The sequence below is a fragment of the Erinaceus europaeus genome, chromosome 16, assembly GCF_950295315.1.
Source record: "Erinaceus europaeus chromosome 16, mEriEur2.1, whole genome shotgun sequence".
In the NCBI taxonomy this organism is placed as follows: domain Eukaryota; kingdom Metazoa; phylum Chordata; class Mammalia; order Eulipotyphla; family Erinaceidae; genus Erinaceus; species Erinaceus europaeus.
The window spans coordinates 10,892,371-10,919,039 of NC_080177.1; the positions used below are offsets into that span (position 1 = coordinate 10,892,371).

General features: G+C 47.0%; 1 protein-coding gene and 1 long non-coding RNA gene across 3 annotated transcripts in view; one reads left to right on the plus strand and one right to left on the minus strand.

Moving 5' to 3' along the window:
* MYZAP (myocardial zonula adherens protein) overlaps window positions 1-16,588 on the minus strand; it is a 117,629-nt gene extending 101,041 nt beyond the window's left edge. For both annotated transcript variants that reach the window (XM_007533686.3, XM_060174453.1), the window contains exon 1: window positions 16,454-16,588. In XM_007533686.3, the coding sequence (XP_007533748.1) occupies window positions 16,454-16,528 (75 nt within the window). In that variant the 5' untranslated portion in view covers window positions 16,529-16,588. The remainder of the gene's footprint in view (window positions 1-16,453) is intronic.
* Window positions 16,589-17,508: 920 nt separating this feature from the next.
* LOC132533324 (uncharacterized) lies at window positions 17,509-26,463 on the plus strand. Its single transcript, XR_009545202.1, has 2 exons — window positions 17,509-17,670; window positions 26,182-26,463. It is a non-coding gene; the product is annotated as an uncharacterized LOC132533324 (long non-coding RNA).
* Window positions 26,464-26,669: the final 206 nt, after the last annotated feature.

Here is a 26,669-nt window from a genome sequence, read left to right on the forward strand (position 1 = left end):
CTCTCTCTCCCCCCCTCTCTCCCTCCCTCTCTCTCTCTCTCTCTCCATACACACACTATATATATATATCCCTTCCCTCTCAATTTTTTTTCTGTCTCCATCACATAAATAAATTTTAAAAGAAAAAGAGTTATGAGGGGGGAAATTCTGGCCAAGGTCATCATAATATAGGAAGATGTTACATTCACTTCTTCCCACAATTAACAGGGCAAGCTACCCCAATCTTCGTGCCAATCTGCACAGAACTAGACCTGAAATCCAGAAGGACAAGTTTCCACAGAAGAGATCAAAGGACAGCATGCAGGCAATGAGGACACAGACAGCTGCTCCCCCTCCCCACACTCCCACCAAGATGATACCCTACTGTGCCACAACTACAATGAGGAAGAGAACTCTCAAGTGAGAGGTGTTGGTTTGGGAAACAGGCTGGTTTGCACCAAACTCAGTACCCCAACCTACTACAATCCTCTCCTTGAAACACAGTAGCAAGAGGCAAGAAACTATACACTACCAACTAGGTGAAGGTCACTGAAGCAATCTTGTTATTGTTGTTGTTGTTGCTGCTGCTGCTGTTTCTTACTTTTTTTTTTATTAGTGATTTACAAAATAACAAGGGTACAATTCCACACCATTCCCACACCAGAGTTCTGCATCCCCATTCCCTCCGTTGGAGACTATAGTGGTTCTCTCTCTCAAGGTCACAGATAATGGGTTGACTATTATTTCCATAAATATGTGTATGTATATTGCCCATTTTTATGGTCCTGCCTTCTCTTCATTTTAAGTCACACTTATACCTTCCAAATGTCCTTCATTTTTTCCTCTTCTCTCTCTGCGTCCTGATGGAATTGGATTTCAGAGTCCTCTAGTCATCTTCCCCTAACATTTTCCCCCTCTGGGAATATGAACCAAAATTCTTTTTGGAGGTGCAGAAGGTGGGAGTTCTGGCTTCTGTAATTTGAAGCAATCTTCTTGTTGAGCTCTGTAGCCTTCGTGAGAGCAGAGCTAGTAGAGGCCATAGATGAATCCACTCTTTGTGGGGGCAGGTCGTGGGAGAACTCCACCCATCCCTAGCTATCAGCAGATTTTGCTGGGGACTATGAGAAACTTATCAAGAGTGCTAACTCCTGGCAGAAAAACAGAGCCACCCTCCCCAGTCCACACCTGACTAATGCATATAAATCACACCCTGACAACCACCAAGTACCCTGTGAGCCTTTAAAAGCACAGCGAGCCAGCAGAGGAATGCTGACGTCCTCAGCTTGCCAGGTTCTGCACCTGTCGACTCCAGAGTGTACACACTGTCACCACCTGGGGCTGAGGCCAGAGCCTCCTTTCAGACCTGAACCACCAGGACCCATGGCAACATAGTGGTGACTGACTCAATCTCTACCAGGCTCTTGTGGCTGCTGCCCAGGTCCACTTTAAGTACAGATTCCTAGCTGGTCTGAGTCCCCACGGAGTACCAAAATAAGGAATTATCCTCATGGATGGATCAAGACAATGACCTGAAGAAACTCGCCGAATCAACAGAGCTATGTAAACTTCCTAAATAAGACTTCAAAGCCATGATCCTAAGGATGCTCACTGAAAGGCAGAGGAAGTACAGGAAAAGTCACAGCATAAATCAAAGAACATAGTATAAATATAACATAAATCAAAGTATATAGTAGCTGAACTTACAAAAATACAGTAGTGGAACTACCAACAGAAAGACAGAAGTCAAAGTAGTGAGCTCAAAGATAGGGAAGAGGAAACTATCAAAAACACGACTATGTCAAGTGAAACAAAACTTGCATTAGAAAGAAATGAAAGCAAGAAGGGTGTATAGAAGTCTTAATTGAAGCTAGAATTGCAGGGGAGGGTAGACAGCATAATGGTTATGCAAAGAGACTCTCATGTCTGATGCTCCAAGGTCCCAGGTTCAATCCCTCATACCACCATAAACCAGAGCTGAACAGTGCTCTGGTTAAAAAAAAAAAAAAAAAAAAAAAAGAATTACCAAGAATTTCCCTCCCCCAAAAAAAAGACAGTCAAGGAGCTGGAAGATTTTATTTATTTGACAGAGACTGTCAGAAATGCAGAGGGAGGGGGTGATAGAGAGGGAGAGAGACACTGAAGCACAGCTCCACCACTTGCAAGGCTTTCCCCCTAAGGTGGGGACCGGAGGCTCGAACCCGGGTCCTTGCACATTGTAACATGTGTGCCCAAACAGATGTGCTACCACCCAGCCCCGCTGAAAGATTTTCTAGCAAAATAAATCCAATGCATACCAGGACACATAATTAAAATGACAAAGATCACAGATAAAGAGAGAAATCTAAAAAACAGCAAGGAAAAAAGAATTCATATACAAGAGAAACCCTGTGAATCTATCAGCTGATTTCTCAACAGAAATTCTAGTGATTAGAAAGAACTGCCGTGACCTATTCAAATATTTGAATGAAAAGGTCACCACCTAAGAATACTCCACCCAATGAGACTGCCACTCAGATATGATCGTGATGAAGAGCTTTCCAGATACACTGAAAGGATTCCATTGCCACTAAACTGGCCCTACAACAAATGCTAAAGGGGTTTACATTAAAATATATATACTGAATGATCTCATTCATGTAGAATATATGATGAAACAAAGCAAGGGAACAGAGTCAGATGAAACCAAACCTTTAAACTCCGACTGCAGAGCTGAAGTTACCAAAGGGGGCAGGACTGGTGCAGTGTGCACCTGGGGGAGAGCAGCCTCTGGGGGAGAGACAGTGGGATTTTGATGGCAGCGTGGTAGCACATGTTGAGGAAGTGTAAAATTATATTTCTAAATGACATGTAGTCTTACAAATCAAGTCTACCCAAGCTAAATAAATAAAATACAGTTCTAAGATAAGCTAGGAGAAACGCGACCTGACTTAAAAAGAAAAGCATGGCATTTGAAAGACTAAAATAATAGCAATGAGGATATCAAGATGGAAAAGAAACAACATGTCCCCAGGAGCGCCACACGAGCTGCACAGCGCGCCTACATCCGACAAGTACAAATGCCGTGTGACTTCACTCAGGTGTGGGGTAGAAAGAAGCGTAGCAAGTGAACAGACAAGTACAGGAACAAATTCCTTAGACTCAGAAAACAGAGGGGTGCTTTCCAGAGGCGAAGAGGGTGATGGGTGGGTGAAACTGCTAAACAAAAGGGGCCGAGTGATGGGGAGGGGTGGGAATTTTATCTTTGGTTATGATCGGGATGTGGCATTTATCGATGTAGAATTATAATGACATATATCTGATAGCTTTTTTTTCCTACCTGATAGCTTATTCTAAAAAAGAAGAGCGCATAGTGTAACTAACAAAAGGTCCTGAGAGACAGAGTAGCTTGGTGGTTAAGGCCCGGTAGAACCGTAATTCCCAGACACCAGTATGGGTTCAGACAAACATTGACTATGAAACCTTTGGAAAACTATGTACTCTTTAGCGCTTAGGTTACCTTCACAGTAAAACCGAGCTAACAGTACGATAGAACCACTCTCTTGGGATTGTGGTACTGATTAAGAAAGGGGTCAGAAGAGTTCCTAGAATAGTAGGCACTCTGTCATTTTCTTATTATATTTATTTATTTATTCATTGGATAGAGATAGGTAGAAATTGAGAGGAAGGGAGGATAGAGAGGGAAAGAGACAGAGAGACATCTGCAGCACTGCTTCACCATTTGTGAAGCTTTCCCCCCTGCGGGTGGACATATGGGATTTGAACCAGGGTCCTTGCACATTGTCACATAGGTGCTTAACCAGGTGTACCACCACCCAGTCCTCTAGGTACTCTGAAAGTGTCCTCATCACCATGGAAATACAGGATGAGAATAGCTGCCTGACCCCAATGTGGAGTGCAGTCACGTATCAGTTAATGCCGTTTCTGTCAAGAATGGACCACATGTTTAATAATGGTGGTCCCAATCGGCTCTACCATGTCACTGAGGTGCGTGGTGGGTTATACCTCCTACATGTGTGTAATTATGCTTAGGATATTCACATAATGACAAAATTGCCTAATGACATATTTCTCAGCATTTATCCCCATCATTACGCAATGCATGACTGTACATGGGAGGGTCCTGAGAAATGACATGTGGGCTGGGGACACAGAAGGACAGGAAGGGCTTTTCAGGCCAGCGGGATTTAGAGAACCCAGCACTAGAGTCAAAACTGCCGAGCCAGGTGCTCACTCCAGGATGACCTAAGGCCCAAATGTTGGCACCTCTGTCCAGAGAGCAACTGATGAGCCTGCAGCTGAAGCTTGAGTGTGAGAGGAAAATGTGCAGAGAGAGACCGGGCTCTCACCACCTCCATAGGCCTTTCTGAAAAAATAAAAGCTTCTGGGGTGGGGGGGGGGGGTTTGGGATTTATCAAAGTGCAGCAGGTTTAGTAGGTACATAATGGGAAAACAGGACAGAGAAGTTGAGCTAGACACGTGGCAAGAGCATGAGTCTTTAGAGTTACTTGACCGGTGTTCACCTACAACACTTGTAGGTCCCACAAGAAACAGCATCACGTCAAGATGGAAACGACCAGGCAGAGGGCAAGCAGGTGGGAGTGAACAAGAGACGAAAAAGGCTGAACTTCTAGGGAGTCAAGGGGTAGCACAGTGGGTTAAGTGCATATGGTGCAAAGCACAAGGACCGTGTAAGGATTCTGGTTCGAGCCCCCGGCTCCCCACCTGCAGGGGAGTTGCTTCACAGGCAGTGAGGCAGGTCTGCAGGTGTCTGTCTTTCTCTCCCCCTCTCTGTCTTCCCCTCCTCTCTCCATTTCTTCCTGTCCAACAATGATGACATCAGTAACAACTACAACAATGAAACAACAAGGGTAACAAAAGGGAATAAATAAATATTAATTTAAAAAATTTTTAAATCTTTAAAAAATAAAAAAAGGCTAAACTTCTGTCTGATGCTTGTTGGGGGGGGGGGTTGTTTTGTTTTTGCCTCCAGGGTCATCACAGGGGCTCAGTGCCTGCACTATGAATCCACTGCTCCTGGAGGCTATTTTTTCCATTTTCTTGGTTAGGTCAGAGGGGAAGGGGAGATAGAGAGGAAGAGAGATGTTGTATTGCACCAAAGTAAAAGACTCTGGGATGGGGGTGAAGGGGATTCAGGTCCTAGAACATGATGGTAGAGGAGGATCTAGTGGGGGTTGTATTGTTATGTGAAAAATGTATGCATGTGTAAACTATTGTATTTGACTGTCCACTGTATCTTCCAATAAAGAAATTTAAAAAGAGAGAGAGAGGAAGAGAGAAAGAGAAACACCTGCAGACCTGCTTCATCACAGGTGAAGCATCCCCCCTGCAGGTGGGGAGCAGGACTCAAACACAGGTCCTTGTGCTTTGTTCTATGCACACTTAGCTGAGTGCACCACCACTCTGTCCCCCTCAGACGCTAGTTTAAGTAACCTCCAATACCCATAGTCCCTTGTGAATTTACATCCTTTGCTATAGGTCATGACATCAGCAGCATGCTAATTACACACATAGCCCATAATTCCTTTTTCTCTTTAGAGGAAGGCACTAACGCTCACTCCTGAGTTCACTTCATTGATTCAACAGCAGTTTTGCAGAGTGTCCCCTATTGTGTCCTGTGCACAAGATGGACAGGAGGCGACAAACGGGGAAGGAGCGAGCAAGCACTGTATCTCCGCGGCTCTTGCTCAATAATGTCATCGTGGGCTCCTTTGCAGGCTGAATGACAACTAAATAAGGAGACTAGATCTGAAACTCCCCAGAGAGGCTTCTACTTCTTCAAACCTGTCCCAAGGAGGACAGTAAAGGGGGGACAGACAGCATTCAAGCTTCCTCTACAACCTCAAGGAGAAGATACAACCATGGTCCCACTTGTGACCAAGGGCTCCTGGGAGGCCAGCAAGTGCTCCAGAGCCTTGTTTCTGGTCCCTCTGTGAAGACAGAGACTTTGGTCTTCCTGTGGGGGGCAGGGAGGGGGGGTCTCTGGGAATCCCCATGCCATCTTTAGGCTCTCAGTTTCAGACATGTGGGCTCATCTGCACCAATGAGAACGAATGTATGACGAACGTGGCTCAGGAGGTGATGGAGGTGTGCTAATCAGTTGAATTTTCCTAAGGAAATGAGCCAAACATGTTTAAATTCCTCTCTGGGCCACCTGGTGACAGTGGGCACCTGCCCAGCTCCACCTAGCAACAGAGGTGTGTTCCCTGTGGGTGTGGCCCCACAGACAGACACTAAGTTCTCTCTCTCTGTATGATGTCCCCAGAATGAGAAGGCCAGGCAGTGAGTAGAGTGGATCAGGCCTGCAACAGGCAGTCCTCAGCTTGGCAGAGGCCCCAGAAGCTGCGGGCCTGAGTCTCTACATCAGGACAGGGCGAGGTCTATCTGTCAAGGGCCAGCTGGTGAACATTCAAGTCTAAGCAATCTGCTGCAATAATCATTCTTCACTCAAAGGTATCTGAAATGGCTGAAGGTTGGATTTGGTCCAGGGCTCCCAGTCTCCATGCCTGGAGCCTTTTCTCTAGGTAGTGTCAGTGTGCCGAGACCCCTCTTTTCTGGCTCAGACCTGACTCCACATGGAACTCACCAACAGGAAGATAGTGACCATTGCTTTCAGCTCTCGCTGGCTCCCTTCTGTACCAGGCACACAATATGTCAGGGTGCCAAGTTCCAAAAAGAAAACACAGGTGAGTGAATAGACACAAAGATGCCACTGTGACTGGTGGTGACTCCCTGCCCTGCCACAAGGTCAAGGACTTCTGCCGAGATCCCAGAGAGAGCTGCACTTCCTGGGAAGCTGGCAGAATGATGGCTAAAGGAGTTTTGAGTGCGGCCAAACATTAGAATAACCTGGGAGCTTCCTTAAAAAAAAAATTAAAAAAAAAAAAACCAAAGCACTGATGATGGGACCAGGTTGAGCGCACATCTTACAATGCACAAGGACCTGGGTTCGAGTCCTGCATCCTAAGTCCCGAGTCCCCACTTGCAGGGGAAAAGCTTTGCAAGTGGTGAAGCAATCTTGCAGGTGACTCTCTCCCTCCTTATCAACCCCTTCCTTCTCGACTGGGTGTCTCTAAGCAATACATATATAAAGCTAAAAAAGAATTAAAAACCACTGATGTTACTCTCTGCTTTGAGGGTTCTCATTGGACATAAGCATTTCAAGCTTCCCAGGGTTCTGTGACCAGCCAGAGCTGAGCTGAGAACCACTGACCTAGCCAAAGGGATGAAACTCCAGCTGTGCAACAGGATGAAGCAACAGAATATTTGGAGGCCTTCCCAGAACTTCCAGAGACCTCACCTGGCCAGAGCTCCCCATCTGCTTCCTGCCCAGGTGGGTCAGAGGTGACAGGCTGGCTCTGTCCCAAGCTTCTCTTCCTGTTGTCCTACTTGCCAGTCCAGTGCTAAATGTGGCTCCTCTCAGATCTGGGAGAGACTTCTGTTTTAACGCCTTACAGCAGGCCTGAGGAGGGAGAGTCCTTAAACCCTCCTCTCCTCAGGTTGGGAATTACAGGTGAAATGAGCACTGACAGAGCACATGGGTTTCGTGGTATCAGGGCAGCTTCCTGGAAAATATGGCCCTGCGTTTAAAAAAAAAAAAAAATGATGAGCAGTGCTGATAGCTTCCAGAGTGGCAAGTACTCTGGAAAGAATATGAGTGAGTAGGAGAATAGAGGCAAAAGGCCAGACCTGGGAGTCGGGCGGTAGTGCAGCGGGTTAAGCACAAGTGGTGCAAAGTGCAAGGACCGGCATAAGGATCCTGGTTCGAGCCCCCGGCTCCCCACCTACAGGGGAGTCGCTTCACAGGCAGTGAAGCAGGCCTGCAGGTGTCTATCTTTCTCTCCCCCTCTCTGTCTTCCCCTCCTCTCTCCATTTCTCTCTGTCCTATCCAACAACGATGGCAATAGTAATAACTACAATAATAAAACAACAAAGGCAATAAAAGATAGTAAATAAATAAATTTTTTTTTTTAAAAAAAAGCCAGACCTGAAGAGCCTGGACGCTGAGCTGAGGAATTTGTACCTGGCCCTGGTTGTGTTAAGGAACTCCTGAAGCAGAGGAATCTGAAGACAAGATTTGGCATTTTAGAAAGATCACTCTGGCCTCCAAGGACAAGCAAGTGTCAACAGTGTGACTGATGCCTCAGAAGCACCACTCATCAAAGAGGAAACTAGAACTGGTTTACTCCTTAGGAGTAAGCTGGGTTAGGCTGAGAGAGGTCACCGCAGAGCACTCTGGGACTACACTGTACATCATCACCAGCATTGTTTAGTTCTGGTTTGTTGTGTCTTTGTCTGTGCTGGTGTCTCATGCATGGATAATTCTACTGCTCCTGCCTTGACTTTTCTCTTTTTTCTTTCTTTTTTTTTTTTTTTAAACTCCAGAGAGAGGGAGAGAGACAGACATGGGCAATGAAAGAGAGAGATGGAAAGGAAAGACCACATCACCATTCCGCCATCTGTGCAGCATCCCCATCCACCCCCAGGACTGTCCATGGCACTTCCCTGTGGTGCTAGGGTTAGAATCCAGCCCTCACACATAGTAACATGTGTTCTACTGGGCGATATAGCCCTTGGCCCCACAAGTAATATTTCAGATCCAAACACTGCAACTTCTGATTAATACCCCTGAGTCCATAGCTTACTAAACCAATCAGATGACAGCTTTTGAGGTTGACTGACAAGAAAGGGCTTTCCAGGTGACCGGAAGCTCGTGCAGCCCTGAGTCTGGGTCTCTTGCTGGAGCTGAGAGGTTCCTATGGGTAAACTCTGCCAGAGACAGAGTCTGTTGTCTTTTCTCAGAATCCCAAACCAAGCCCTCTGCAGAGCAAACAAGGGATCCTCGTCCCTCGTCTTTTTCTCCTCCTCCTCCTTAATATTTTTTAACATTTATTTTTATTTTGTTATTATTGGATAGAAACAGAGAGACATTGGAGGGGAGGGGAGATAGAAGTGGGAGAGAGACACCCGCAGCCCTGTTTCTCCCCTAATGAAGCTTCCCCCTGCCGTGGGGGCCAGGGGCTGAAACCTGGGTCCTTGTTCACTGTAATGTGAGCATTTAAGCAGATGCACCACTGCCTGGACCCAATATTTTATTTATTTGAGAGAGAGAGAGAGAGAGAGGAGAGGAGAGGAGAGGAGAGGAGAGGAGAGGAGAGGAGAGGAGAGGAGAGGAGAGAGGGAGACAGGGAGAGAAAGAGAAGGAAGAAACAGAGCACCGCTCAGCTCTGGCTTACAGTGGTGCTGGGGATTGAACCTGGGACCTCGGGAGCCTCAGGCATGAAAACCCTTTGCACAACCATTATGCTATCTCCTCAGTCCTCTGTCTTCTTATTTTTAAAATATGTATTTATTTTAACAGAAAGAGAGAGCCAGAGCGCTGCTCCAGTATATGTGGTGCCAGGAGATCAAACCCAGGGCCTCCTGCTTGCAAGTCCTGTGCTCTACCCACAGAATCGCCTTCCTGACCACAAGGGGCCTCTGTCTCTAGGAAAGAAGTCAAGTTTCTGGAACAGCCCCCCAGAACCGAGTTCTGTTCATCCCTCCTGGCACAACAGACAGGGGAGTCCAGGCAGCAAGGCTGGGGCACCTCAGGGCAGCAGCAGAGGCTGTGGGCTTCGTCCTGAAGACGCCACGGGCCCCCAGCCTCACGACTTGGCCAGGCAAGGGCTCACTCAGGAGGGCCCTTATAAGGAGCCAAGCTTTTTCTGGGTGTGGCAGGCTCCCTCTGCACCCCTTCCCGGGCAGATGCCGCGTGTCAGCCCCTCTCCATCAGAGGCCGGGTATCCGTTGCCTTGTGTCCCTTCCTCAGATGCTGCTCCTGGGGTGACATGGAAAGGATACACATGGATGTTTCTGGAAAAAGGAACAGGAAGTGAGCTAAACACCTGGCTGTTTACAGGCCAACCAGGGAGAATTCTTTTATTTTTATTTATTTATTCATTGACACTAGGGTCATTGCTGAGGGTGTGCACTGACACTATGAATCCACAGCTCCTAGCAGACAATTTTTCCTATTTTTTTTTTAATTTGCTTTTCCCTTTTTTGTTGCCCTTGTTTTTTTTTTTTTATTGTTGTTGTAGTTATTATTGTTGTTATTGATGTTGTCATTGTTGGATAGGACAGAGAGAAATGGAGTGAGGAGGGGAAGACAGAGATGGGGAGAAAAAGACAGACACCTGCAGACCTGCTTCACCGCTTGTGAAGCAACCCCCCTGCAGGTGGGGAACCGGGGGCTTGAACCGGGATCCTTACACAGGACCTTGCACTTGGCACCATGTGCGCTAACCACTGCGCTACCACCCAACCCCTTTTTTTTTCCTTCTATTTTTTAACTGATAGGACAGAGAGAAATTAAGATGGAAGGAGAAGACAGAGAGGGAGAGATAAAAAATTTTTTAATTTTAAAAACACCTGCAGGTGGGAAGTGGGAGGGGGGGGGCCTCAAACCTGGTTCCTTGCATGTGGTTACATATTCACTCAACCAAGTATGGCCCCTGACTTATTTTTTAGATGGATACAGAGAAGCAGAGAAAGTGTGAGAGAAACCACAGTGCCAAAGCTTCCTTCAGTGCAGTGGGGAACAGGCTCAAACCTGGGTCTCACACATGGCAAAGCAGTGCACCGTCCAAGTGAGCTATTTGTGGACACCCCATCGCCTCCCCACCAGGGAAATTCTTTTTTTGCCTCCAGGGTTATCACTGTGGCTTGATGCCTGCACTATAAACCTATTGCTCCTGGTGGTCATTTTTTCCATTTTACTGGATAGGACAGAGAGAAATTGAGAGAGAAAGGGGAGATGGAGAGAGAAAGAGAAATAACCTGCAGATCCGCTTCACCGATCATGAAGCATCCCCACTGCAAGTGGAGAGCGGGGCCCTAACCCGGATCCTCACGGGGGTCCTTGCACATAACATAACCAGGTGCACCACTGCCCAGCCCCCCGAGAATTCTTTTTTTTTTTTTTTGCTTCCAGGGTTATTGTTAGTGTTTGGTGCCTACACTATAAATCCACTGCTTCTGGGGGCCATTTTTTCCAATTTTTGGTTGTTCTTGTTATTATTGCTGTTGTTGCTGGATAGGACAGAGAGAAATGGAGAGAGGAGGGGAAGACAGAGATGAGGAGAGAAAGATAGACACCTGCAGACCTGCTTCACCACTTGCAAAGCAACCTCTCTGCAGGTGGGGTGCCGGGCCTCAAAACAGGATCCTTAACTCTGGTCCCTGCACTTCACGCCACTTTTCGCCAAATTGGATGCTATCCCCATCAAGATACCAACCACATTTTCTAAGAGAATAGAACAAATGCTACGAATGTTTATCTGGAACCAGAAAAGACCTAGAATTGCCAAAACAATCTTGAGAAGAAAGAACAGAACTGGAAGCATCACACTCCCAGATCTCAAACTGTATTATAGGGTCATTGTCATCAGAACTGCTTGTTACTGGAACATGAACAGACACACTGACCAGTGGAATAGAATTGAGAGCCCAGAAGTAAGCCCCCACACCTATGGACATCTAACCTCTCACAAAGGTGTCCGGACTATTAAATAGGAAAAGCAGAGTCTCTTCAACAAATGGTGTTGGAAAAAAATGGGTTGAAGAAGAATGAAACTGAACCACTATATTTCACCAGATACAAAAGTGAATTCCAAGTGGATCAAGGACTTGGATGTTAGACCACAAACTATCAGATACTTAGAGGAAAATATTGGCAGAACTCTTTTCTGCATAAATTTTAAAGACATCTTCAATGAAACGAAACCAATTACAAAGAAGACTAATGCAAGCATAAACTTATGAGACTACATCAAATTAAAAAGCTTCTGCACAGCAGAAGAAACCACTACCCAAACCAAGAGACCCCTCACAGAATGGGAGAAGATCTTTACATGCCATACATCAGACAAGAGGCTAATAACCAAAATATATAAAGAGCATGCAAACTCAACAAGAAAACAAACGACCCCATCCAAAAATGGGGAGAGAACATGGACAGAATATTCACCACAGAAGAGATCCAAAAGGTGGAGAAACACATAAAAAATGCTCCAAGTCTTTGATTGTTAAAGAAATGCAAATAAAGACAACAATGAGATAACCACTTCACTCCTGTGAGAATGTCATACATCAGAAGAGGTAACAGAAGCAAATGCTGGAGAGGTTGTGGGGTCAAAGGAACCCTCCTACACTGCTGGTGAGAATGTAAATTGGTCCAACCTCTGTGGAGAACAGTCTGGAGAACTCTCAGAAGGCTAGAAATGGACCTACCCTATGACCCTGCAATTCCTCTCCTGGGGATATATCCTAAGGAATCCAACACACCCATCCAAAAAGATCTGTGTACACGTATGTTCTTAGCAGCACAATTTGTAATAGGCAAAACCTGGAAGCAACCCAGGTGTCCAACAACAGATGAGTGGCTGAGCAAGTTGTGGTATATATACATAATGGAATACTACTCAGCTATAAAAAATGATGACTTCACCATTTTCAGCCCATCTTGGATGGACCTCGAAAAATTCATGTTAAGTGAAATAAGTCAGAAACAGAAGGATGACTATGGGATGATCTCACTCTCAGGCAGAAGTTGAAAAACAAGATCAGAAGAGAAAACACAAGTAGAACCTGAAATGGAATTGGCGTATTGCACCAAAGTAAAAGACTCTGGGGTGGGGGGGGGGGGAGAATACAGGTCCAAGAAGGATGACAGAGGACCTAGTGGAGGTTGTATTGTTATATGGAAAACTGGGAAATGTTATGCATGTACAAACTATTGTATTTACTGTTGAATTAAAACATTAATTCCCCAATAAATAAATTTTAAAAAATAAAAATAAATAAAAAGAGCAGGCAGGGGTCCATCCACTTCTTGTGGCCTTCTTGGGTTTTGTTTGGTCTTTGATAAACCCAGAGGGTACACACTACCACAACACCAGCCAGCTGGGGCTTTTTGTCGGTAGAGAATAGAGCTGACAGAAACCCAAGCACAGCTATCATCCCACGCCACCCTGGCTGGGCAGCTTAACCAGAACTATTCCACTGCCCACAGCGACGGAACACACCTTCCCCCAAAATACACAACCTGGCCACAAATGAGCTTTCATTGCAAAAGTTCATTCAGCAGTGGGATTAACTTCATTTGCAAAATTCCTTTCCAGAATCCTGAAGCCATGTCAATATTTTTCCAAAATGCCCCTTCCCTCCCTACTGTCCAAGGTCATGAATCTGGCTCTGCTTATTCTCTTGCCCATTTATCTTCCTGCTGTTGCTATAGATAAGACTATTTTTAGAGCACAACTGGTTTGAAAGCAGGTTTTTTTTTTTTTTTTTAATTTCACAACCCCTGCTGGTTGGCATCCATAAATGCCTGGGAGAACTCAGTGGGTCAGCTGACAACAATTACTCTCCCACCAAATTTTTTTTTTCCCCTGGAGAGGTGATTCCAGATTAGAAGGAAGTACATTTGGAGTGGCAGCCATTAAACAAAGGGGCCCACTGCCCTCCACAGCTGACTCCTAAAACCTGCTCAGTGTCATCTCTCACCACTGCCCCTGGTGGGCCTGAGAGTCTACACCAGGACAGCCAGCCTCCCCGGCAGCCCCTAATTTAGTAAACCCTGCGGATGACACACAAGTGCTAGGCAGTGGCTAGCAGGTCATTGCCCGAGGCCATCACCTGCCAGCATCAGAAAGAAAAAAGAGAAGGACACAGACTTTCTCAGGAGAAAAAAATATATATATCTTTAGTGTCATGAAATATATATCTTTAGTGTTATGATGACTTGTGACATCCTATTTCCAAAAATATAACTAGTTTGCCCTAAGACTAGTCCACTAGGCCATTTAACACAGTGTCTCAACCCTAAGTGAATGAGTTCCCTCCTCCAGCACCCTCAAAATGTCAACTGCCCTAGGGCTGGGGAGATAGTACATGATTATCAAAAAGACTTTCATGCCTGAGGTCCCAATGTCCCAGGTTCAATCCCCAGCACTATCTTAAGCCAGAACTGGGCAGAGTTCTGGTTAAAAAATAAATTAATAAGGCTGAGAAGACAGCATAATGGTTATGCAAGAAGACCTTCATACCTGAGACACCAAAAGTCCCATGTTCAATCCCCAGTGCCACCATAAAGCAGAGCTTAGCAGTGCTCTGGCAATAAATAAATAAATAGTCAAACACCCTACAAATTACTACTCTGCCTACCAGTCTACATATATTCTCCTGTGGTGGCTGGGGGCTGACAGTGGCAGGCAGATGGAGACACCTTCAGGTGCTTGAAGAAGAACCCCTCCTAGTTTCCACCCAAGTTGGTCATCAATCTCTAATCCTCACCCCATAACATTTGTTACTCTGTGTGATGACATTATGTAATAATGTCTGCCTCCGTGGGTGGTGTGGACCCAGTGCTCAGCCCCACATCACAGCAAGAGAACTAGAAATGTTGGTCAACAGATCACAGTTTCCCACTAGGTACACACACACACACACACACACACACACACACACACAACCGTGGACCTTTGCAAATTATAAGCAGAGTTGGGACTCATAAGGGAAAACTCCCTTCTTTCCTTCTTTCTGGAACAAGTACCTGCATGCTCCAAATGTATATATAGTCCAGTCCAATTCCCAACACAAGTATTTCTGTCACCATATTCAAAAGACAAAGTCTTCTTGGAGGGGCCAGGAGGTGGCACAGATATTACCATGTGCAAGGACCCAGGTTCAAGGCTCTACTCCACACCTGCAGGAGGAAGCTTCACAAGGAGTGAAGCAGGTCTGCAGGTGTCTATCTCTCTTCCTCTCTATCTCCCCCTCCCTTCTCAATTTCTCTCTGTTCTATCAAGTATAACAGAAAGAAGGGGGGAATGGTAACCAGGAGCAGTGGACCATAGTGCCAACACTGAGCCCCAGTGGTAAGACCCCAATGGCAATAAAAATAAATTAATAAATAAATAGATAAAAGGCAAAACCTTCGCACCAGCTTGTGCACTGCACCACCTGCCAACACACTCAGAACCAAAAGAATACTCGAAAGTAAATGTTCAGGGAATAAAGTCTCAGGAAGGTTGTCGAGTACACTAGTCATATTTACACCTGCCCGCAGAGTCACTGCAGCCACCCACCAGCCCCCCTGCCTCTGGAGGAGCCCTTTGAGAAGTGAGGCGAAGAATGCCATCTGCTTGTGTGCGCGGAGCTGACTGGGGTCCTGCTAGCTTTTCAGCAACTTCCTTTTCAGCGACAGTCTGCTCCAAAGGAGAAAGATGGCCATAGACTAAAAGCTGGGACCAGGATTGGGAGGCCACTTGGCAGTATTGGGGAGCCTGTGTTTTGAACTTAATGATTGGAAGGAATAGTCTGGTTTCAGAGTTCTGTCGGCATTAAGTATCTGCTGTACTCACACCACACACACACACACACACACACACACACACATGCACACACACACAAATAAGCAGTTGGCCCGTGTCCAAGAGTAATACAGTACCTTTCCTCTGAAGTAAAGAAAATATACAAAAAAAAGCACCTACTAGCTCCTCGGTCGAGGCGCACTAAAGCAACCACACACTTCCACAAGACTGTAGAACAGACAGGGGCTTCAAAGAGGGCTGGGGCTTGGACTTTCCCACCGTCCAGCTCACTGCTGAGGAAGTATGACTAGAGAAGACTCGGTCAGTCTCACTGAAAAGAAACACCAAACTATACAGAGTGAATGTCATGATGGAAGATGGACAGCCCAGGTGCTAGCAGGGTACTGGGGACGCTGATGTTGGAAGAGGCCGGGGAAGGGAAAGACCTGTGTGCCTCTCCCCCTTCTTCCACAGACACCCAGCCTACAAGAGCTGGAGCTGGCCGTGCCCCTGCACCAATACCCTAGTCCCAAAGAGGGAAGTGGTTTGCACAGACCTGGTTCCCACACACCTGATCTCCTGGGGACCAGTTGCTGATCTCCTGCCTTGTAAGGAGGTGAAGCCAGTCTGGGCCAAGCCCCGCTCACTCCAGAATCAGTGTTATTATTCCACGGCCAGTGAAAAGAATCGCTCCTTTCTTTTCATTGTTGGGAAGGGGTAAGTTTGGGCACTGGAAACATTCATTATCGATCTCAAGACAGGGAAAACTGCAGAAAAGTCTCCCTTGCTCCTCTAAACGGATGCCACCAACAGCTGCAGATAAACTTGGCCTGACAGAGGCTGCAGGAAGGAGAGGAAATCTCGGGGAATTCCAGAAAGTCGCCTGTGCACCCACCCCCAACCCCTCAACCACTGAGGTGACCCTGAGGCATCCAGAGGAAGAGTCACTCCCGAGGTGGGAAGGGACAGGGAAGTCAGTCCCCCGGCGGGAGATGGGGGGCCGGGGCCGCTTTCCCACAACTGCACCCCCAGACTCCTGGGGTCCCGGAGGCTGGAATTGGACAGCGGGAGGATGGTGGCACCGGCCCCCAGAGACTCACCCTCCTGCTGGGTGCTGCGGGCGTCCTGGCGCCGCTGCCCGACAGCAGGGTGACGGTGGACGTGGAGCGCAGCATCCCGCAGCTGCGAGCGGTGGCAGCGGGCCGAGCACCGAGCTCCCGGGGTGGAATAAGCGCGCGGGGCCCGCCCTGCGCGGGGGTGGCGTCGGCCAATAGCAGATCAGGCCGGGCCCGGCGTGCGCGCGAGGGGGCGTGGCGTGGCTGGCTGGGGGCGTGGTCATAGAGAAGTCGGAGGCGGGGCGCGTCGGGGAGGCGCCGTGGGCGGGGCCTGAATCAGTGGGGGCGTGGTCTCTGTGTGTGGGCGGGGGCCCTGCCGCCCGCAGGACTTGTCCCTCAGCATTTTATCCCCTAGTCCCACAAAGTAATGCTGTCCCCTCCCCAGGGTCAGTGGCCGGGCAGGAAGGAACCCCGACACCCAGCTTCTCTTCACTACTATGGAAAGATCCACCTGACCGTTAGCTCGCACCCCGGAAAACTCTGCCCCTTAGCCCTATGTCATTTATTTGTGTTTATTTTTGTGTGTTTATTTGTTGTTTATTGTTTATTTTTTACCAGAGCACTGCTCAGCCCTGGCTTATGGTGGTGTGGGGGACTGAACCTGTGACCTCAGAGCCTCAGGCATGACAGTCTGTTTGCATAACCGGTATGCTATCTCCCCTACCTCCCTATATCATTTATTTAACATTTGAGGGCCTGCCCTGTGCCCATCCAGGTGGTCTGCAGGACCAATGACCCTGTCTTCCTGTCTAGTGAGGAAATGGCAGGTGGATGGTAGAAGCAGAGATAGCTAAGGGGACTTACAAGCGGGCCTCAGGAGCAGATCGATGTAGGTAAAGGCCTCCAAGAGGTGGGGGGTGACTAAGCTAGAACCGGAAATACAGGAAGGATCAAACCAGTCAGTGTGTTCATCGCAAGAGCTCGTGTGTATTCCGTGACCGAGGGCCAGGCTGCCAGCACTTTGCATGTATCACCTCATTTAATCCTCACAAACACCCAGTACTCCTGCAACCACATTCTGCATGAGAGTACTGACCCACTAGAGGACTGAGCCACAAGGCAGGAATTTCACCTGCTGATAGTGGGGATGATTTCTCTCCAGTCTGATCTAGAGCCATGCTTGTCTGCTCAGCTGCCCCCCACCCCAACATAGGGGAGGGGAGGTGGCGTCCAGGACTGTGCAAAGATGAGAGGATGGCTTGGTAAGTAAGATACATATGAATGTATGTTGTGTTGTGTTGTGTTGTGTTTTACAAAGCACCAGAAAATGAACTCAGGGCCTTCTCACACATGTATGATATGGATGAATGATGCCCTCTTCCTTGCATGCTAGGCTCAGTGTTTTCACTTTTTTTATTGAGAGGGAAAGACAGAGTGCAAAGAGACACCGCAGCACTGCTTCACCATCCACGGAGCTTGTGCTGGAGTCATTCATGGTGCTCTGATATGATGCCAGAGCTCAGGCCCAGAGTCCGACACCTCATTGGGTAGCTGCTCTACAGAGTGAGCTTACCTCCTGGCTCTAGGCAGGACTGGATTGTTTTAGGAACTAAAAATACCACAGAGCAAGAAGCAAATGGTAGGGTAGCAGCAAAGAGAGTCACAGAGCCAGACGATGAGTCTTTGAAGGTTAGCTATGAGGTGTGGGTAAAGAACCATGAGATTCTTCGTCCACTCCTCCGTGCAAGCCCAAGTCAGACACTGCCCAGCCTGCTCCACACTGAATGCTCACACCGGAAAACCTAGCAGTCCTCTGGAGCCCTGCCTTCTGCTAGTGCCACCTACATCTGCCTGTCTCCTGTCCCACTGGGAAGCTTCCACAGGGTCAGGGCCACCCTCACCCTTCTCTGAATACCCCAGGGTGGCACCAACACAGAAAACACCCTGAAACGTTCATAGGAGCAGGGGTTCCAAACGCTCCTATGAAAATTGCTCCTTCTGTAGATGAAGAAACTGGGGAGCAGTGGGGGGGGGGCAGTATCACAGCAGGTTAAGTGAACATGGCACAAAGCACAAGGATCAGTGTAAGGATCCCAGTTCAGTCTCCCAGCTCCCCACCTACAGGGGAGTCGCTTCATAAGCAGTAAAGTAGGTCTGCAAGTGTCTATCTTTCCTATCTTTCTCCTCCTCTCTGTCTTCCCCTCCTCTCCTAATTTCTCTCTGTCCTATCCAACAACAACAACAACAACAAGGGCAACAAGAATGGGGAAAATGGCCTCCAAGAGCAGTGGATTCATAGTGCAGGCACTGAGTCCCAGTGATAACCCTGGAGACACAAAAAGAAAAAAAAAGAAAGAAAGAAACTGAGGCCAGTGGATATAAAGGACTTTCCAGGTGTTGCCAGCCTGTTCCCTACCATCTCTGTCAGCCTCTCCCCTGTATTCTAAATGCTCAATGTAGAGGTTAAAGAAAAGCCCCAAATATTGAGAACAGCCATTAACCCGAAACCAACTGTTCTTCTTCTGCGTAAATATTTCCACCTGTACCCACCCTGTGCTAACTATAAAAAGGTGGGATGAAAAATGACCGGGGTCGCAGATTCTCCCCTCTTCCCTTGCATAGAGGGGTGTTGGCAACCCAAGCTTAAGCTTGCTAATAAAGGCTCTTGCTGTTGTATTTGATTCTGGTCTTCTTTGCGTGAGATCAGGACTCAAACCTCTGGGAATAACAATCAAAATGTGTTTGTTTTTGTTGTTTTTTTTTTCCATCAAATTCTCACCTTGACCCAACAAAGTGGGAGCTTATTTTCATACTATTTTATACTGTCAAGGAAAAAAATGAGACCCAGAGATATTCAGTGCATTGATGAATAGCTACAATTCTATCTCGAAGGTTCCAATTCCATGTTTTCTGCTGCTGGGCTGTCTGTCTGTTTCTCTACTTCCTGTTTTCTCCTACCCACCCTGCTTTGTAAATGGGTCATTCATAAGTGGTCTCTTCTCATCCTACTTTCTCATAATCCCTTACCTGGGAGAGTTGTAAGACTCAGCGCTAGGGTCTGCCTTCCAGTGATAAGTGGTTCAAATGTGGGTTGCTGACAGGCTACAAGAGTTCAAGATCACTGCATAGTTACCCAGGCAGACAGTGACTAATGCTTACTGTTGTTTCATGTTGCCATGAAGAGAAAGGAAATGAGCTGCTATTAGGACAAGGTCACACCAGACCAGCATCACCGGTGTTTATTTATGTGGTGGCCACCACCCAAGTGCCCACCCAAACAGAGAAAACACTGGCAAGGAAGGGGGTCCGAGGAGTCACTACTCTCTCTACCCTGGATTGTAGATGCAGTTCTTCTCACGCTGTGTTTTGGCTCACCGCAGGGGCAGCAGTTTGCACGTCAGTACGGGAGCCTTGGTGAGAACCAGGCCTTGTTGACTGCCCCACCCACCCAGGACCTGGTACAGTAATTGACCTGCTGTAAAGTGCACAATGAGTGGATTCATGAATGAAGAAATGATATTCCAAAGCAACTGGGCGGTTGCAAATGCACAGTAAATACTGAATGAGGGAAGAGATCATGTTATGAGGCAATGCTTCCGCTCACTCATGGTTACGCAAGATGGAAGCTAAGAGGGCTGGCACTGGCACACCGGGTTAAACACACATATCAGCATGTACAAGGACCCAGGTTCGAGCCCCATTCTCCCTGCCCCCGGGAGGGAAGCTTCACAGGTGGTGAAGCAGTGCTGCAGGTGTCTCTCTCCCTCTACATCTCCCTCCCCTCTCAATTTCTCTCTTTATCAAATAAAGAAGAAAGGAAAGAAGGCCATCAGGAACAGTGGATTTGTCATGCAGGAACCAAGCCCCTGTGATTACCTTAATGGCCAATAAATAAGTAAATAAGACAGAAACTAAGATCTCTGCCATCCCAGGTCGTTGGGGGAGGGTATGAGGGTCCTTAAGTAGTCTGCCAGTGAAATAGCCAGAGCTGTTTAGCCAGAGTGTCATCCCTGCCAGAGAACTGCTCTGACATCAGCTGCGTCTGAGGACTGTGGGTGCTGTGACAGGGCAGAGTCAAGGCTCTGACATGTGTCATAGCCCAACTTTGCCAGGCCAGGTAAGGAACTACCATTGAAGAGAGAAGAGAATCCCTTCACCCCTCTCCTCCAAAAAAGGAAAAAAGTAAGTAGGAAAGGAAGGAAATGGGGAAATGAATAGAGATTGAGAAAGAGAAGAAAAGCATCAGAAATGAAGTCACAGGTTTCTTTCTTTCTTTCTTTTTTTTTTTTGCCTCCAGGGTTATTGCTGGGGCTCAGTACCTGCACCATAAATCCACTGCTCCTGGAGGCCATTTTTCCCCCTTTTGTTGTCCTTGTAGTTATAGCCTTGTTGTGGTTATTATTGTTACTGTTGATGTTGTTCGTTGTTGGATAGAACAGAGAGAAATGGAGAGAGGAGGGGAAGACAGAGAGGGGGAGAGAAAGACAGACACCTGCAGACCTGCTTCACTGCCTGTGAAGCGACTCCCCGGCAGGTGGGGAGCCGGGGGCTTGAACCAGGATCCTTATACCGGTCCTTGTGCTTTGCGTGTGCTTTCATACCTGAGGTTGAAATACCTGAGGTTTCATACCTGAGACTTTCATACCTGAGGTTCCAAAGTCCTAAATTCAGTCCCCCACACCACCATAAGCCAGAGCTGAGTAGTACTCTGGAAAAACAATTAAATATTGAACACTGTTGCCCCAACCAGACTTTCTCTTGAGTCTACAGAACATTATCAGCAGAAGAGGGCTGATGTGAGAGGAACGGAGATCAAGCTCTGGGGTGGGTGACAGGTCACCCTGTTCCCTTCCAGCCCCTGTCCACTCCAGGTCTCCCTGCCACTGGGGAGAGAGGAGAGCCATTGTTTGGACTGGAGGAACCAGGTTCTCTGGTAAATCTGTCCTGTCTGTCGTTTTTGTCCATCTATCATCACAGCCACATATTTCTTTTCTTTTCTTTTTTTCCCTCCAGGGTTATCACTGGGGCTCAATGCCTGCACTATGAATCCATTTCTCCTGGAGGCCTTTTTGTTTTTTCATTTGTTGTTGTTGCTGCTGCTACTATTGTTGTTGGATAGGACAGAGAGAAATCAAGAGAGGAGGGGAAGACAGAAAGAAGAGAAAGATAGACACCTGCAGACCTGCTTCATCACTTGTGAAGTGACCTCCCCTGCAGGTGGGGAGCCTGAGGCTTGAACCAGTATCCTTGCGCTTCTCACTATGTGCGCTTAACCCGGTGTGCTACCACCTGGCCCCCCTCAGCCACATATTTCTAAGAGTGAATCTAAATTTCCCTGCTGCAGCCCAGGTCTATAGAATATAGATGTCCTTCATTTTCTTGAATTCAGTCACAGACTTGTATTTCCTTCTCCCCTCCCAGCTTCTACGCTTCTCTCTCACACCCTTCCCACCTCTGTTTCCTGGATTCACCTCATTGTTTTCTGCTGAACCTTCTCCAAGATTTCTGCCAGCATCTTGAGTTGAGGGACTTAAGGCAGGACCCGCTTCCCCAGCAAAGTCCCAGACAGTGAAAGTTATCATTATTTCTTAGCAGAACTAAACCTCAAGGGCGAGGACACAGGGTCAGAGAGCCCTCACAGTGCCAAGCTTCCTCGTTTGTTGTGCTTTTTCTCCTGCATCTCTGAAGCCTCTCTTTCCCCTCCCATTCAGCTCTCACAGTCTCCCTAAGTCCTGACATCCTCCCTTCCTGAATGCCAAGCACACACCAAACTTCCATAGCAGAGAAAGGACACATTTCAAACCCAAGGACAAGGGGGTTATTGGATTACAAAAACCCCTGCGGGTAAAGTAGAACAAGTAGTGCCCGTATTCCCAGGGCATCTGGGAAGCAGAGAACACGGCTTAGAGATAAAGACAGCAGACTGAGAGGAACCCAACACCCCAGCCAAGTCACCCAGATACAGAGTTTACAGGCCTGTCTAGACAGAGGGGTTGGAACCCGTGGCTGGCCCCTCCGGGGAATCCAGGCTCACTGAGAAACCCCGTGTGCCAGTTAACCCGTGAGCAGAGAGGCAAACGGTATAAGCATAGCAAGTCAACTGGCTGAACAAATCTGCAGCAAGTGACTACTGTGTGTCAGGTGCTAAAGACACAGAGAGTAGTAGCCAGTCCTGCTTTCTAGGAGTTCACAGTCAGTTTGGGAAGAGTGACAGGTACTTAGTCATAGTGCTTACACAGCACCTACTGCGCCCTAAAGATTTGGAATGTGTTAACTCTTAATCTTCCCAGCAGTTCCACCAGGAAGAATCTGTGATGTATCTATTTTCGCATATGCGGAAACCACATCAGAGTGGCTGGCCCCTGGTTCCAAAGCTGGCACGGAGGAGGCAGAGCTGAACTTCAGCCTCGGGCAAGATGACCACAGCGTCTGTGCACTTGACAGTTTACCTCATATTGCTGGGGTGGGAGCAGCCTCGGGCACATCCCTGGGGTGGACAGAGCAGGGCATCCTAGCTGCTGCTGCTGCTGCTGCTGCTGCTGCTGCAGAGCAGGGAAGGCTTCCTGAGGGAGGTGGCCTGGCTCTGGCCCTGGAGGATGAGACATTATAGGTGGAGGGGCCAGAGGAAACTGGGGTCACATGGCCTGGAAAATGCATGTTACTCACTAGAGCTTGAACAACAGGGCAGGAGAGAATGCCAGAAGCAAAATACTAGGAAGGTCACATTGAAAAAAAGCCTTGTGTGATGTTGAGACTTGATCTACAGAGAGTGGGGAGGTAGCAGAGACAGAACTAGGCAGCAGAGAAAGACTTAAAGATGGAAGACAGAGAGTGGGGTGGCTGGGGGGTGCTTTGGGGTTTACAGAAATAGTACTGAGACCAGATAAAGAGACTCTGAATGAAAGCGTTCAGTGTTGGCGGAAAGGAAAGAATGAAAGGATTAAAAAAAAAAAAAACCAGAACATCAGCAGAAGCTAGTGACCAGTCAAAGGCTGGAGAATTTTTGTGAACTGCAGGTGACCCCAGTGAGAGGCTCATCTAGATGGCAAGGGAAGGAGGTTTCAGCAGGAAGTCAATGGCATTAAGGATAAGCACGTGGGAGTAGGGAAACATAGAAACAGGCTGGGGGTATGGATTGATTTGCCAACACCCATGTCCAGCAGAGAAGCAATTACAGAAGCCAAAACTCCCACCTTCTGCACCCCGAAAGGACATATGGTCCATACTCCCACTGGGAGATGACCAGAGGGATGTGAACTCCAGCTCTATCAGGACCCAGAGAGAGAAGAGGGAAAAAGGAAGGATATTTGGAAGTAGGTATAAGTGTAGGTGTGGCTTAGAAAAAGAAGATGGGGGAGTCAGGCAGTAGTGCAGTGGGTTAAGTGCACCTGGCACAAAGCGGCTTAAGGATCCCAGTTTGAGCCCCTGGCTCCCCACCTGCAGGGGAATCGCTTCACAGGCAGTGAAGCAGGTTGCAGGTGTCTGTCTTTCTATCTTTCTCTCCCCCTCTCTGTCTCCCCTCCTCCTTCTCTCCATCTCTCTCTGTCCTATCTAACAATGATGACATCAATAACAATAATAACTACAACAATAAAAAAGGGCAACCAAAGGGAAAATGAATAAATATAAAAAATAAAATAAAGTTTTAAAAGAAAAAGAAGATAAGAAGATGGGACCATGGGGAAAAATGGGCAAATGTATAGAAATATAGACAGATAATTATAGAAATAATAGCCAGCCCATATCTGTGACCTTGGGAGAACTATCGTAGCTTCCAATGGAGGGAATGGGGATACTGAATTCTGGTGGTGGGGATGGTGCAGAATTATACCTCTGTTATCTTATAATTTTGTAAATCAATATTAAGTCATTATAAAAAAAATGTAAAGGGATAAGTAAGTGGTTCCTTGCTCCTCCTGGGGGTTTATCATGCATGAAACATAAAGAGGACACAGGCACCAAGACAGGGAAACAACTCGGGTGCCCAGCAATAGATGAACAGAAAGTTCTGGTTTGTGTGCACTCGGGAATGCTGTCCAGCTGGAAGAAAAGAGGGAAGAAGCGGGAGAACGCGCGAAGTAAAATAAGCCGGAGGAGGAAGAAAGAGGAGTCCCAGATGAACTCACACGTGTGTGAGATTTAAGAAACAAAAGCAAGGGACTGGGTGGTGGTGGCACACTCAGTTAAGTGTACACATTACCATGCACTGGGACCCAGGTTCAAGCCCCCTGGCCTCCATCTGCAGCGGGGACACTTCATGAGTAGTGAAGCCGGTCTACAGGTACCTTTTTCTCTCCATCTCTCTCTCCTCCTCCCCTCTCAATTTCTCTCTGTCCTAACAAATAAAATAGAAAGAGAGAGAAAGAGAGAAAGAAAAAAAGGAGAAAAGAGAGGAAGAAAGGAAGGAAGGAAGGAAGGAAGGAAGGAAGGAAGGAAGGAAGTGTTGTATGCTTTACATTGGGTTCTAGTTCTCCCCCGCCAAGAGAATTAGATCAGTCCAGTTAGTTTTCGCGGGCCGCTTGGCCCCGCCCCTAGGAACCCCGAGAGAGGGTTCCAAAGTGGGAGAGTGTCAGAGTTCCAGAGTTGAAGAGTTCCAGAGTTTCAGAGTTGGAGAGTTAGAGAGGGTTCCTGAGTTCCTGAGTTACAGAGTAAGAGAGAGTTCTGGAGTTGGAGAAAGACAGAGTGAGAGAGAGTGCTGGGTGCCACCACGGGGGCAAAGAGGCAGCAGAGAGTTCCAGAGTTACAGGGTTCCTGAGTTCCAGAGTAAGGGAGAGTGCTTGTGCCGCCACAAAGAGATAGCAGAGTTCTGTTTGGTGATTAGTTTGTCTTAGTTTATGAATCGTTGTTCCTGAATAAAGAATTACAGCTTCCCTGCCCAGCCGTTGTCTCCGTGAAGCTACCCGCCCAGCTAGAGCCGACGAAAATTTTAACAAGGAAGGAAGGAAGGAAGGAAGGAGGGAAGGAAGGTGAAGAGGAAGGAAGAAGGGATGGATGGAAACGGCGAGCTGCTAGGAGCAGTGGATTTTAGTGCAGGCACCAAACCTCAGCAATAATTCTAAAAAATACATATAACAATAGTAATAGTAGGAACAAAACAAGGAAAGAAGGTGAAACATGAATGAACCTTCAGTCTATATCTGCAGCTCTGAGGTTACTAAAGTGAAGACTAGGGCTGAGGAGGGTCCAAGGCCCTGAGGTAGAGGACAAGAAGACTTTGGTGGTGGGCTAACACGCACATATGGGGGCGGGAGGGTGTGAAGTTATATCCCTGAGATAACAAGAGTTTTCATAAAGTGATATTTCCTCAATGAATACATCATAGAAGAAAAGAGCATGGATTACAGTGTTAGCCATATATGTATATAAATGCATATTAAATAATAAATATATTATTATATTTAATGTTAAATATATTATTATAATTAACTAAATATTATGTTAAATATATTAATGTTGTATTTAATATGATATATTATTACAAATATATAATAAATAAATGCATATTAAATATTAAATCATAAAATAATTGTTATAAGAACAAAGGGGATGAATCTATGTGGCCAGTTAGAAGAAGGTGTCCTTACTATAATGCATGTTTAAAAAACGGGGGCTGGTGCTGCTGGCTCCTTCTTCATGTAGCCAAATGGACTTGTGGTAGGTATAAGGGTGCTTGTGCGAGGAATTGAACCTGGGACTTGACGGAGCCTCAGGCTTGAGAGACTGTTTTGCATAACAATTATACTATCTACCCCCACCTAATTTTTTTTTTCCAGGAAGACATCCTGCTGTCTGCCATTAAGAGGAAACAGTCTACACCCAATATGAAAGGGGAAAAGGTAACAGAAGCGAAGAGATAAGTCAGATGAGAAATGTTAAAGGAATTAGGGGCCTTCCTCAGCAGTTTGAAGCCTATCTTCTTTTATAACCTGCCTGCCTGCTTCCTTCAGTAATTCAGATTTGCCCCCCAAAACTACAGACTTGGCAACTCCTTAGAAACCCCACTGGGATGGATTAAAATAGGAGTAAAAGCTGTCTTCAGAACTAGCCCCGAATGAAATCACTGATCTATAAGAATATTCTAATATATATATACCAAAGCTGTTCAGCTCTAGTTTATGGTGGTGTGGGAGATTGAACCTGGGACTTCAGAGCCTCAGGCATGAGAGTCTCTTTGCATAACCATTATGCTATCCACCCCCTCCCTCTAAAGATTGTTTCTGTAAGTATATTTGTGTATGCTTGGCATGCCCATTTATGCTGT